The following is a 14,368-nucleotide window of genomic DNA, read 5'->3' on the forward strand; positions in this document are numbered from 1 at the left end:
AATTAATTGACAGTGGAATTCAGATTTGTGCGTCCCACAATGTCAAAAACAACATGTTTGGGCTTGTTTAGAACCGAACAAATACTTTATGGTCTATTAATCGAAGGATTAGGAAGTAACGTAGTGGCTAATATGCTTAGTAGATAGACATTGCCATTTTCTGGTAAAAAAAAACATTCTGATAGATTACAGGCACGTTCTATACAGTTGTTTCCTTGTTATCATGTTTGTTTGTCTTTATCAAGTAAAGTTGAAAGTCTACACAACCCAAAAGGACACGTTTTTATGACGTATAAAAAAACTGACAAATAGTCCTCACTCTCATCCCTTGCATACTCCTCAGCATGCCTAGTTAAGTCCTGACGCTTCCGAATCCTCTCAGTTTAGAGAGCGTTAGCGTGCGGCCGACCCGCCAAGCTGAGTGACCGTCAAAGGGACAAAAATTAAACAATGAAAATTAAATATTCTAGTAAACCATGTATAAAAATGTATATTGCATCGTTTTTTAGATGCATGGGATTTATAGAGAGTAGTTATTTAGTAATAAAATAGGCATGTTTATCTCTGGCGTCTCAAACAATGTTGTAACTTCTGGTTTGAGAAATGCCAATAGAATGCCTCAGTCACGCATTTTGGTTGTTTTTCCTTGGGTGCTGTGGTATCTTGTAAATCAAAGTAGAGGCACAAGATGGGGCCAGAGAGGAATATTTTTTTCAGTTACAGACACTACTTTGAGATATTATTGACAGCTTTGAAGAATGTTACAGTGATTTTTTTTTTCAAACTCCCTTTTTAAATGTTGACTAATGTTCTTATCAATTGCTGGTAATGCGTTCGGGTGATTGGTGTGTCAATGATCCACAAGGATTTCAAGGACTGTTTCCAGCACTGGAAATAAAAGAATTGTCTAAAATGCACACTTTGTTGATCATAATACATTTTCAAAAATCTTTGCAGTACACGTTGTGGAGGCCTCCAAAACTGCGTTTGCATTGAGCCCCCAAGTGACCCTGCTGGTAAGTCGTTTGGAGGGGAGGCGGAATGTGATGAGCACAGTCTTGTGACACTCACTCGTCTTGGGAAAGCGACAAAAACCTGATCTGGACTTTCCAAGGAGGAGGAGGAGAAGGAATGAATGTTATGTTCTCAATTCCGCTAGTATGGCGCTTTCGCACTTCGGAGCAGCCTGTCCGTTCGCTTTGTTTTGAACTCTGCAAGCATCTTGACGAAAGTCGCCGTCTCAGGCATCATGAGGGCGGACGGCTCCGAACCGTGAGCTCGTCGTGTTCAGTCGATGTTTAAACATGGCAAAGCGGTGAAATAAAAAAAGGTAAGGGCTTTACTTTGTAACGAATCTGCGTGAACATGTTAACTTTATAGTTTGCGGTTGACTCTGAACTAGCTTGCTAGGCTACTTGCTCAATCGATTGATTAGCGTCACACGCATTTGTCTGCACACATTATACATGGTTTAAGTATTTTCTTTGCGTGATAACTACAATGGTCCTCCCGTCATTTTCACGCCAGCTGTTTATCTTGTCGTGTAACGCCTAACGGTTCACCGTTGTTTTGTCTGTGTTTTGTGTCTCCTTGTGCAGCACCCCCGACCCTGCTGTCATGGAGGTGGGCAGCCTCCCAGTGGAGCTGTGGAGGGTTATCTTAGCCTACCTGCCTCTCGCCGACCTGGGCCGCTGCTGCCAGGTGTGCCGCGCCTGGAGGGAGCTGGTCCTCTCTCTGGATAACACCCGCTGGAGGCAGCTGTGCCTCGACTGCCCCGAGTGCCGACACCCCAACTGGCCCAGTAAGCCTCACCTGGAGCCCCCGTCGTGGAGGGAGGCCCTCAAGCAGCACGCCCTGGCCACCCGCACCTGGACTCAAAATGGACCCGAGCACCAGCCGACAGCCTGCCTCCTTTTATTCAGACGCCGGAAAGACCGAAAGGTTTGGCACGTGGGTCCCGGGTTTGAGTTTGAGACCCTGCGAGGAGCTCTTGGAGTGGCTGGGCCTTATGACCGGTTGGTACTCCATCCGGGAGTGTATGAAGAGCAGGCGGAAGTGGCCCTCAAGGTGCCCGTGGAGATGGTTGGACTGGGCAGACTGGGTGAGGTGGCCCTCTTGGTGTGTATGGAGCAGCAGTGCCCCACTGCCAGGCTGTGTAATCTGGTTTTCATGCCGCCCTGGTTCTCCACCGTGGTCTATAAGGTGAGGCGTTTTTAAAATAATATTGCTCAAGTAATAGTAAACAGTCGTCCTCCAAGTCGCTGCTTGAGTCAGTATTCAGTGATTAAGAACACAACTCAAGTACTGAAGAACTTGACCCTTTTTGCCGTTCAGTCCCCCGCCCTTTGGCCGCTATCCCGGTACCCATTCGACCCTCCGGCCTTATTCATAAAAATGTTCGGCCCCCGACTTGTGTACTACTATTATGTGTTGAATTAAATTAGGATTGTTCAGGACTTGGCAAGGGTCTTCTATTTAAAAAATATTTTTATTTTAGAAGGCACAATACTAATGAAGGCTCGTGCTGGTGTTTCTAAAGAAACAGTTGGTGATGTTAGTTGTGTAATTGTGTTTCTTTTCTGCCCTTGTTTGTTGTAGACATCATGGGGTCATGTCCAACTGGATAACTGCAACTTTGAGGGAGCTCAGCTGCAAGTCCGCGGGCCCGGGACTTGCCAGGCACGCTTTTGCTCCTTCTCAAAGGGCAGCTCTGTACATTTCCTCAGTGTGGCCCTCAGCTTACTGGACAGCTGTGACTTCTCCGGGAGTGATGCCGCTTCTGTAACCGTGGAAGGGTCACCTGTGTCTGAAAAGAACTGGGCTTGTAAATATATGGCTGCCCTGGCCAGGACATTCTCACCTTGTGGGAGCAATAATAGCAACTCATACCGAGGAAACTCCGCTGGTGGACCTTGTTCTGATGCTACCGTTAAAAAGGAGAACACAAGAATAGAAGACTGGAAGCAGAAAAATGGATTGGAAGCAGACGATCAGGGCACAATGATTGAGGATGGGTGGAGTGATTTTGAGGATGATGGGAACCAAGAGGGAGGTATCACCAAAAATGCATTTTCGCCGGATTATAAAATCCCATGTGACAACCATGGACTGGCCTACTTTTTGAAGCCTCGAGCAGATGGGTCTTTGCCATCCGCCTCTTCCCCAAATCCCCCATGCGTGACTCCGGAACCCCTCACCCTTCAGCAGGAACTGGAGAGAGACCCAGATGCTCAGATGTTTGTGTCATCCACTCTTGGCTGTCTAGTCCGGTGTTGTCTCTTCCGGGACGGGAAGGGAGGAGTCCATATGTCTAATTACGGACAAGCTCGACTGGAGGGCAACGTTTTTCGCTGTCTCAACTATGCTGTCCGATGCATCCAGAACTCTATAGTAAATATTGCCACGATACAGGGGAACCATTGGAATCAAACACAATCCAATGCAGGAAGTAATCAATATTAAAACATAGATTATAAATTAGAGATGGACTGTTCATTTATCGGCTAGGGCGAGTAACAATATGAGGTACCTGCTACTCGTGGAGCCTGCCGATGCCGGCCACCGATAATGTAAAAAAGAAATAAATGTGAAATCGAGCAATGCCAACGTTAAAGGAAATTTAGTTTGCCTGAAGTTTTATGCAAATCGTATAATTTAAGGAGTGTTTAATCTCTGATGTTTCCTTGTGTCTTTTATTTTCTTCCTATTCCTATTTAGAGCAGAATTTAAGGTCATTTTAGCTCAGAACCCAATCAACCGAGCTCTCTTGCCCACCTCTTGTAGATAGTGATGCTGCGAAACGAAGTGTGTGAGTGCAGAGCATCAGGCGTGTTCCTGCGGCTGTCGGCTCAGGGCCTCATCGCTGAAAATGACATCCACTCAAACGGGGAGGCAGGGTTGGACATCAGGAAAGGCGCTAACCCCATCATTGTGGTAACTGTCACACAGATGTGATGTTCGACAATAAATATGCCTGCCGTGTTAACACAATTTTAACACACGTGTATGAATGCTGAGTGCCCTACAATCGCACCATCAAACTCAAAGAAACAAAATGTGACACTTTTTTTTTTTTTTTAGAATTGCCAATTAATTGGAAAATTTGATATTAATAGATAAGCTCATGGACAGTAGTCATTCCGTCAGAAGCAGAAGAAGATAAGATGCAGACTCACAATAAGGCAGTTGGGGATTTTTTGTTTTTTTATTTTTATTTGACTTTTACTTTTCAAATTCTGTTAGTTGTACAGTAAATAGTTTTGGGTTGGTTAGTTTTTCTTTCTGTTTACTTTTTACTAGTTTTAGTTTTTGTTTATGCAGTATTTATCGAGTGCATGACTTACAAAAAAAAAAAGGTCACAGTAAGTATTGTGTAATAAACTATAACTCCTCAACGACTATTCGACATTCGTTTCTCCGTAGTCGTACAGCAATACTGGGAAAACAACCATTTAAAATCAGCCCTTGAAACCTTGTGAATGAAATTAATAGTCAAAATCAAGAATTTTTTGTTTAATTTTATGAATGTAAGGTATAGTTTCCATTTTCACCCCGCCCATTTACAATTTTTTTTCAGTTTTCATTATTTTGTTTGTTTTCGTTCACTATAATAACCTTGGTCTGCTGTCGTTCTAATACACTCATATCTAAGACTTGCAATGATGGTCATCCATTCTTTAATCACGTTGGCATTTTAGCTTGTTGTCATCATTCACATGTAATTTCTGAAGGAACTGCAATTACCATTTGTAGTTTCCTTCAAGACTTAAGTGGAATCCTTGTTTCATTCAATTAAGTTGGATGCATTTGTTTCTGAATTGACTGAACTGCTGTGTTTCATACTGCTTTTTTTTTCTCCCTCTCACTCTCGCTCTCTCGCTCTCTCTTTCTCAATCCCTTAGTGTAACAGAATACACAGTGGCTTGCGCTCTGGGGTTGTTGTGCTTGGCAATGGAAAGGGTTCACTTCGGAGCAACCGGATCTATAACAACAAGGAAGCAGGCGTGTATATCCTCTTCAGTGGGAACCCTGTGGTCTGGTAGGTGCAATAGCACGTTGCATTTAATTCTTTGCTTTGCATGACTGTATGCAAACATTGGCGCACGAAGACCAGAAATACACAAAAGCACTATCAGAATCATAGTAACTTTTAAGGGCCAGGGCATCTTAACAGTGAATGAACAAGGCACCTCACATGTCCCAGAGTGGTCTCGAGGACTGTCCTTGAGTACCCATGCCCATTTCTATAAAAAAAATAATTATTTGTGCATCTTTAAAAAGAATTGTTCAGTTTAAAAAAGAATCCCGTCCTTTTTATCAGCTGATGTCGCTACTATCCAGGACCCATGGATGCTAGACCACTTGTTCTACTTTGTATGTCGCATTTAACGCTTTTTGTAATATAAGGAAAGTGAATGGTCAAAATGGTCAAATAATTCCAAACCAAGGAGAGCAATTGCTTCCATTTAAATTGAGTTTTTGTTCAATTTCACTTTGTAATACATCACACCTCAAAGTAGTTACAAGAGTGTGATGTCAACACGCTAATAACTTGTTTTTGGCTTGATGAGACAGAGTTGCTTGCAACTATAGATGAATGTACTGAATGAAACTACCTTAATTATTTTAAGTGTATTTTGTTTCTGAATGTGCAGCTTTGGTAAGTGAGTAAAGGGGGAGGAGCCTGATTAAATTGCAAAGACAAGGGCAGTTTTATTTATTTATTTTTTTTCCTGGAAATACCTTCACCCGATAGCAAGCGAGCATTCAGCCAGCTCATAACAACGCTCTTCTGTTCTGATATTCTACTTTAATTTGGTGTATAAGTAGTCCATTATCCATGAATATAGATTATTGCAGTGTTTCCTTCTCCTGTGGTTTTATTTAATTATTACTGTATTGAAAAAAATATCACTGACATTATCAGTGACTAGTTGGCATCGACTCGACTTTCATAACATGAGTGTCGGCTAAAGAAATCAGAATACAACCCATATTGTATCGTGGTCTTTTTTCATTATTTTCTTTCTTCACGTTCCCCTCTCTCTTAGTGGAAACCATATCTTTCAAGGGCGGGCAGCAGGGATTGCTATAAATGAGAATGGCAGAGGCATGGTAACGGGTAAGTCCAGCAATGGGGCGTGTTTTTAAAAAAACAAAAATAATAATTACCAGTGTGGCAAATGTAAACCCATAAATCAGTCAGCAAAAGTTTTATTTTTAATTCCAGAGAATGTCATCAAGGAAAATCAGTGGGGAGGGGTGGACATCCGCAGAGGAGGCGATCCTGTCCTGAGAAATAACTACATCTGTCATGGATACTCTGATGGCATTGTGGTGGGAGAGCGTGGCCGAGGACTCATTGAGGGAAACCATGTTTATTGTATGTCATCACCTGACTTGTCAATATCAGCAACAAACTCAGTCCTCTCCATTTAGATGTTTGATTTTATTTTTTTCTTTCACTCATTAGGCAACAAAGGTTGCGGTGTGTGGGTTATGTCATCCAGCCTCCCGCAGCTCCTTGGAAACTACATCACCCATAACTGCATGTACGGCCTGGGTGTGTTCTGCAGAAAGGACCCAGAGAACATCGAAGCCAGGGAGGGGAATTGGTTGGCGCACCACGGGATTGGTGGAGACGACAGTGGTGACAGGAGGGGCATAGTGGAAGAAGATGGGAGGGAAGAGCAGGAAAACTTACATGAGGAAGGAGAACTCTTTGCATGGGAGAGCGACCTAGACAGTGAGGATGAACGCCACTCAGCACGCCGCTCCATCAGTGTGGCGCTAGTGGAGAACAACTGCATGAGCTTCAATGGAGGTAATTCAACAGTCATCATACTTTTATTTTAAATTCCCATTCTCAATATCTAAATATTTTTCCCCATATTTCTCTCGCTTTCTGGGTAGCCGTCGGTCTATATGTTAAAACCAGTGAACCACTCAACGTTTATGCCAACCTCATCAACCGCAACAGGGGAGATGGCGTTGCCGTGCTACAGAGCAGTCATCTGACCCGCCTTGTTGCCAACTGCATTCTTGCAAATATACGAGGGGGCGTTACCGTGGAGAAAGACTCCCGTGCGGAGCTTCGCGGTAACGGGATATATGAAAACAACGGCCACGGCGTCAACTTCACTGGGATCGGACAGATGGTCGAGAATGATGTGGTTGGAAACTGTGGCTACGGGATCCAGGTGTCTGGATGCGATGATGTCAAGGTATTGCATTTTGACATTATCTGTAAAAACATTTTCATCAATCATTTGACAGTCGACTTCTTTTACAGGTGCTGCGCAATCGTGTCCAACCAGCGTTGGGTTGTGGTATCTCAATACTGGGACCAGTAAAAGCGGTGGTCACTGATAATCAGCTGTTCCAGGGCCACCCAGAAAGCAAAAAAAGCCTTTTATACTTGGACCCTGGCAACGGGAGCTGTGTGTTACGTAACAACAGTATTTCAAGACATAATAGCAGGTATCTAGGCAACCCACTGTGCGCCAGACTGTCCCCAACTCTGCATGTGCACTGAGCCCATCTTTTTTATGTGTTTTTTATAGCTGTACATCTGTCCCTCCTTGGGTTCTGGAAAACCCTCCCCCCCGTCCACCCGCCAGCTCACCTTCCGGCCTCTCCTCTTCCCAATACCCTTCACGACTGGGAATCTCTATGACGACCAGGATCAGCGCCACTGTGGAGAGCGGTTGCCACAGTGGCAGCATGTTCTGCTCGATCCTGTGATAAAACTCAGAAGCACTAAGAATTAACATTTAAAGATGACCTTGCTGAAAGTGGAAGTAGACATCATCGTGGCCTTCGGAAATTGTGCCCTTTGGTTTGGATGTAGCCAAAAAAGTACTGTCCATTAAAAATGTTTTGAATACAATCAGAAATCAGGTTAACACAAAGTGGAATTTTAGACTGGAATTTTGCCAGTCAAAAAATCAAAACACAAAAGATGGGAAAGAAAATGGTGGGTGGGACTGCTTAGGAATTTGGACAAAATTTTAAAATGCGAATCCGTGGGTGCTAACTGTCGAGTATGTAGGGGCCCGCTATAAATCTGGAAACGCACTGATTAATGCTGTCAGAGGTTACATTAGCCAGAGCATACCAGTATTTAGTTTATACAAACGTCTTGACAATTTTCACCGCTGACCACAGTAGGGATAGGAAAACATAAAGTTTGAATATTCTTAATTTATTATGAATTTGCAAATTCTAATATCCCATTGAGATGTGTTTCTTCTCTGATCCAGAGGGCCTCTAAAGCTTGGCCAGCAGTACAATACAATACAACTTTATTGATATCACGCATTCACCAGATTTGGTGAATCCTCCGAACACAAATCCAATACCAATCATAAGCAGAAACCGATTATTCTCACTAATCTGCGGTTGGTTGTGTAGATTCTCTGATATAGCCACATCTCACTGCATTATCTCAGATCCCTTATATTCTGTTCTCTTTGAATTGATGCTGTCACAACTGCTTGAACACAGGATATGTAAGCTCCACTTGGCACTCCAAGTAGTCATGTTGTCAAGTTTGCTTTGTCCACAATTGGTCAAATTTCAAACTTGAAATGTTTTCAATTATTTACAGCCGCTGTTTATTGCTTTTGTTCTGTCGACTAGTCCATGTTTTGTTGTATTCTGACCTTCATTCATGAAGGTTCTGGGAGGTAGTGTGTTGTCAAGATAAAGTCTCTTCATTTTTAGATTCAAAATCATAGTGAGGGTCCAGTTGTTTTTTTCTCATGCAAGTAAGTGCTGTAACTGTTCCTGTTTTGTCAGCGTTGACTACACTTTTTTTTTTTCAAAGCCAAACGAGTCAGAGGTACCGCCTTCAATGTTCTACAAGGCAAAGCTGTGCCTTGTTTGAAATTAAGTGATGGTAGCTGGAGGATGAGCTTTAAATGCAGAAAAAGCCAGAGTTCTGCTCCAGTCTCTTTTATTTTTGTGAGTCTATGCTCCTCCAACCAAATCATTCAAATTCTTTCAGACTGAAAATTGGTCACAGACACACCAGGTGATAATCACCGAAATAGGGTAGGAGATTTTTATTTTGCAATACAAAAACATCGACGAATGTGCCTATGCGTTTTCAACCATATAAGCTAAATGTACGCTTGTATAAATAAATTTAAATTTGTCTTTGTGTTTGTCAGAGCGTCAAAAGTAGAACATAATTTGCTATCACATTTTCACTTTATTTGTTCACTAATAAACAGTTCTCATCTTTGTCTTTGTTGGTGCTTAATTCATCTTCTTGCGTTTCCTTGTCTGCATGAAGCGATCATATTTGACAAGAGGGAGGATGAGGGAAGCCTGTTTATGTTCATCATGCAGGCCAGCCATGATGTTTTTTCCACGGCGTAGTTTCGACAGGGTCAGCCCCATTGACTTCACAACTTCAACTATCCTATAAAGCCACAGAAAAGTCAGATTAGGTCAGTGCTTCTCAATTATTATTTATTGTAGTAAGGTGCAAAAAAAGCACATTCTCCAGGTTCAAACACGCCCCCCCCCAGGTGGGCCCACCCCAACTATTTGAAAAGCACTGGATTAGGCCCACCTTGAAAGAGGTCCGATATAATGAGCTGTATCACTAACTATACCTTTAAAAAAAATGAAACACTTTCACCAATGATTAACAATATTTCTGTGCAAACAATTGTGATTCACCTCCGATTTGGAAGGTGAATCTTAACAAGTGTATAATATAATATTTTCCAGCACCCACCTGGCCTCGGTGAGTCCCATGTCTCGATGCAATAATGTGATGTCAACAGTCATGTCACCCATATGCAGCAGCAGACCCAGGCAGTATGCTGCTAATTTGACACGCATTGAAGCAGACACCATGTTATGGATCCTGAAAGATGAAATCAAATGTTACTTTGATTATATTGAACGTGGATGTTTCCGATACCTTAAATAGAAATGTGTTGACAAATTCAACTAAGGCAAGGTCCCAATCATACCAGCCATTGTTGAAAGTCTCCACTGTGAATGTCCTGAATAGTTTACGTTGCACAATGCGAGGGCAGCCTTCGTCCATGCCAACTGCAAACACAAGCATGAGACTATTTGAGAAATCTGCTTTTTCAGGGGCGATAAATAGCGAATGGTGAATTCACTGACACTTGCGACTGATGCTCCTCTGATGTGACAGTTTGAGAAGCATAGAAAGGTAATAAGCGCAGCACGCCATCTTCTTTCGGGCTTCGTCATCACTGGGCAGGTTCTCCAAGTGCTTCACGACGCACAGAACCCTGAAACAAAGAGATCAAAAGTTCAGAAAATACAAAAAAGTTTTTGCGGGTCAGTTCAATTCACTAGTGGGCATTTTTTAAATTTTTTTGGGCAGCCTCGCGGTAGACTTTCCAACCACTTTTCTAGATGAGATCATCAGGTGTGCCATGTGAGATAATTTTAATTGGTAAATTATTCATGGATAACAAACTATTAATCTTTGTTCAAATCTATTCCAGAACTGTATAGTATTTTTTTTTCTGGTTTTAAAAATATGTGCCTTCGCTAATTAATGGTTGGGAAACGCTGGGTCAGGATTTATCATTCTGAAAAGATGTCACACTATTTGAATCTGAGTCATACTGTGACGTACTAAATTGAACTGAACCGTAATTTAAGTCATCCTACCCTCCACGCTCTCTCATAGTCTGCAGCTCTTCAGCAGTGAGCGCTGCCATCTTGGAACCAGCCTCTTCCAATGCCTTGAAATCCACTGGACTGAGGACTGTGGGTATTTATCAGAAAAAAAGAAGACTCAAACACAGTTGTGATTTCCATGTCCACGTCACCCGCAAAGGAGTGGAATAAAGAAGGATACTTTTATTCAATGGGTAGACATTCTCCGGCGTGTCTGCATCTGGGTCGCACGGAGGAAGGTGAAGAGCAGAATCTGCCTGGGATTCCGTGTCAGCAACTTCCTGTTGCAGAGCTGTGGAAAGAAAGAATAATCTAAACCTGTCATTTTAAAGAAGAATTGCACTGATTTATTTGGATTCATATTTGAGGAATTACGGTACTTTTTGCGTATTTTTATTTATTTATTACCTCTTACCTCTCTTTACTATGATGCTATTCATTTTTTAACTGGCTTTTTACTTTAATTTAACGGTTACCGTTTTAGTAATACTTTTATTGAATCTATTCCTTGCTTTTTATTAGATTTGTAGTTGAAATTGGGTATCATGGGAGCTGGGACAGCGAATGACAGTGGACAATTGCCGTTAAATCATTGCGATCATCACTTCCTCTTCATTGCTTGAAGTCTTTTGAACGCTTCTTCAAAGTGAACGATGGGAATCAAGTATTTGTAGAGAGTCGTTCTTCTCATCTTAGTATTTTAGCATTATACTATTCTGAGCGGGTCTGAGATCTGGAGCCAAGTGCAAAAAATACAAATAGAGACGTCTGAGAGCACTGCTCGTCGCGCATGCCTTCTTTAATGCTTGGCTTAACTTAGAATACAACAAACAAGTGATAGAAGGGTGGAGAGGATAGAAGTAAACAACAACAATGCCAGAGTTGGAAGAAAATAGGGCAGAGGTGCAGGGAAGGAGCTGCTGGAGAACTCGCAAGTAGTAGGCGTGGTATACCCGAGGCTTTGCAAACTCATGGTGAAAAAGCCGTGCATTGTTACAATTTCAGTGCCCTAAGACTCAGAAAGCTCGAAAACAGGACAAATATTCTCTGATAGAAGAAACCACCACAAGCCTGAAAAATTGACAACACTTGTCTTTCTCAATGGTTATTTGCCTGATTAGAAGGCTAAGTGGCAGAAGAAAATGTAAACTTATATTTTATTATTGCCTTTAAGAGTTCATTTTGTTAAAAATATTAGTGTTGTTTTTTGGGTTTTTTTGTGTATAGCAACCATTAAGCTTTTTAAGCTCTTTTACCAGTTTCAATCTAATTTTATTTAGTAGTTTGATAGGTTTTGTCAAATCTCTCGCGCAGTATACACACATGTGCCGGTCAATGAGTGGTAAGTGTTGTGCATATTTATATTTTGTTATTTCTAAGGTTCTAAGTTCTAAGGGGAGTAAAAAGTTATTGACTGTTCTGTTCTGCTGTTTTCTGGTGGCTATTGTATATGTGTTAGTATCAGTAATTTGTATTTTAATTTACTGCAATGATGCTGATTAATGTTATACTCCATGTTAAGCGCTTTGTTCCAGCTGCTGTGAAATGCACTAAACGTGGGTTTTTTTTCAGACTTTTCCAAATGACGCAATATTTTGCATGATGCCTAATGTACCAGCTATCACGTGAATACAGCCCACATCTTTAAAAACGTAAATTGTAGAAGAGGACAATATTAAATGTTCCTTCAATTAAACACGTAAAACCTGAAATGAAGGACTCCCCTTAAAGAGCCAACAGTCCCATCACTAATAATTACCCAAATGCCTTCATCAATATGTTCATCTGGCTCCTGTTGCTTACCATCCAGACCCTTTTCATCAATGACTGTATTGGCAGCCTTTATGACCACCTGGTGCAGCATGTCACTGTCCACCTTGTTCAGTCTGCGAGAGTTCAGAGCTTTCTTCTGTTTGTTGGTACCAAACGCCTCAATCAGAGAGTCAACCTGCACAGAGGATTCAAGACTTTACTACCAAAACATATTTACTTTAAATATATTTGTGAACGTGCATTCGATGTTTAAGGCAGCGTTTGATGGGCCCATCTATTGAGTTTTAAATGGCTGGTTACATCCCAAAATAGGCCGAAGGGAAACCAACTGACCCCTATTTAAAATAGTTGCTTAAATGTACGACGGTGTCTCACGGTGTTCTTTAATCTTTATGTGTAACATGGTTTATATGAGATTACATTTATTTATTCAACACATGGAACAGGGATTTTTTTGTTACCGAGATCAGAGAACCCGAACACTCATCCTTATATAGACAAGAATATGACAAACCGAGGTACCTTTTCTCTGTAGGTTTGAGTTGCATCCATATCTGTCATCACTGTTGTTTCACCTGGTGTAAATATTCATTTTGTCAGGCAAAATGTGCATAATCTCCATAAAGGAGTGGCAAACAAAATACAACTGATAATATGTCTGGATCCACTTGTTATATAATTTTCCTCTTACCTGGTATGACAGGTTGCATGTTGAAGAGCTGTGCACTATGCAGTTGCATTTGCATGGTCCGTTTGTTCAATACGCCAACATAATAGCTAAGCAAAACAAATAATAATAATAAAAAAAGAGTGATAAACAATGACAATACAGTGATGTTGGTTGCACAGAGACAATCTTCGTAAGGTAATTTAACGTACTTGCAAAGATTGTTGCATTGAAGGGCTCCCGTTCCGAAATTTTGCCCAATGTAGGACAACCTTTCTGATTCAGCCACCTAAACAAAAAGAAACGCAGACAATTCTCAACAATAATATTAAAAAGGAAGAGACAGGGGTCGCTTATCTCTCACCAGTATTCGCCTAGTTTTTTTTCGAGGATTAACATCATCTGCACTCCTGTACATCGTAAAATCCAGCTTCTCTGCATTTTGGACGCTGCCATTGGAAAATCGAACTAAAGACAAAATAATTACAAAACAACACAGAAATCGATTCCGTTAGTGTTCATCAGAGGCGAAGTGAGGAATCCTATAAGAGCGGACAAAAACTTTTCACAGATTTTTTACAACAATGTGCAATGAAAATAAAAGTTAATTAAAATGAAGATACAACAGAACGAATTCCAATTCATCAATCACCTAGATTAACAAACTCTTACATGTAAAAGTAAAAACAATTACATATCACTGCTTTGTCCGAGTCTTCCTCTTCCCCACAGCACACTATCGAACAGGAGGCCGCCATCTTTGTTGTGTTGTGCAAGTGAAAAGCTTCCGAGTAACAAACTTCCGCTTTCCTCGGCATCATGCAAATAGGCAATTTTGTGTGTCCTAAAATTTTAAGATTTACGAAGAATATTACGTTTTAAATTGATTTTTGTATTTTTGTAGTCAGTTTAATATCATTTTTGCAGCAGTTTGTTTTTGAATAGGTTGAATAGCACTAACTTAAAGTGGTAGAAGGGAAAACGAAGTACAGTCGATTTGTCACGTGTACTTGACTTGAATATCTATTTTTCTGTCAACTTTTTACTTTTACTCTCTCTTTAAAAGAAGATTGCTTTGTCAAAAGAGACTCATTGCCTTTTTCAACTAACAGAAGAATGTAAAAAAGAACTAAAAACATTATTGACATAAATAGAGAGAGAAACCTGTTTGAGATCTTGACTGATTGAGATATGGGAAACTTGGTTGTTCCCAACAGGAATAACAGCGACATGGAAGAACGTTAGAGAGGG

General features: G+C 41.2%; 2 protein-coding genes across 2 annotated transcripts; one reads left to right on the forward strand and one right to left on the reverse strand.

Moving 5' to 3' along the window:
- The first annotated feature begins 971 nt into the window (after positions 1 to 971).
- fbxo10 (F-box protein 10) lies at positions 972 to 9,249 on the forward strand. Its single transcript, XM_088303331.1, has 11 exons — positions 972 to 1,330; positions 1,599 to 2,202; positions 2,599 to 3,390; positions 3,784 to 3,933; positions 4,902 to 5,038; positions 6,051 to 6,121; positions 6,230 to 6,382; positions 6,473 to 6,823; positions 6,913 to 7,223; positions 7,292 to 7,479; positions 7,563 to 9,249. The coding sequence occupies exons 2-11, from the start codon at positions 1,618 to 1,620 to the stop codon at positions 7,741 to 7,743; spliced, it is 2,919 nt and encodes a 972-aa protein (XP_088159457.1). The 5' UTR covers positions 972 to 1,330; positions 1,599 to 1,617; the 3' UTR covers positions 7,744 to 9,249.
- polr1e (RNA polymerase I subunit E) lies at positions 9,039 to 14,308 on the reverse strand. The gene is made up of 13 exons (XM_088303344.1): positions 14,282 to 14,308; positions 13,812 to 13,961; positions 13,482 to 13,585; positions 13,330 to 13,406; positions 13,142 to 13,227; positions 12,973 to 13,025; positions 12,481 to 12,625; positions 10,859 to 10,969; positions 10,669 to 10,765; positions 10,150 to 10,280; positions 9,990 to 10,071; positions 9,749 to 9,880; positions 9,039 to 9,427 (listed from the first exon to the last, which is right to left on the reverse strand). The coding sequence occupies exons 2-13, from the start codon at positions 13,936 to 13,938 to the stop codon at positions 9,262 to 9,264; spliced, it is 1,311 nt and encodes a 436-aa protein (XP_088159470.1). The 5' UTR covers positions 13,939 to 13,961; positions 14,282 to 14,308; the 3' UTR covers positions 9,039 to 9,261.
- Between the last annotated feature and the right edge of the window lie 60 nt (positions 14,309 to 14,368).

Source organism: Idiotropiscis lumnitzeri, chromosome 8, assembly GCF_059441095.1.
Source record: "Idiotropiscis lumnitzeri isolate Australia: NSW breed Sydney's pygmy pipehorse chromosome 8, RoL_Ilum_1.0, whole genome shotgun sequence".
Taxonomy (NCBI): Eukaryota; Metazoa; Chordata; class Actinopteri; order Syngnathiformes; family Syngnathidae; genus Idiotropiscis; species Idiotropiscis lumnitzeri.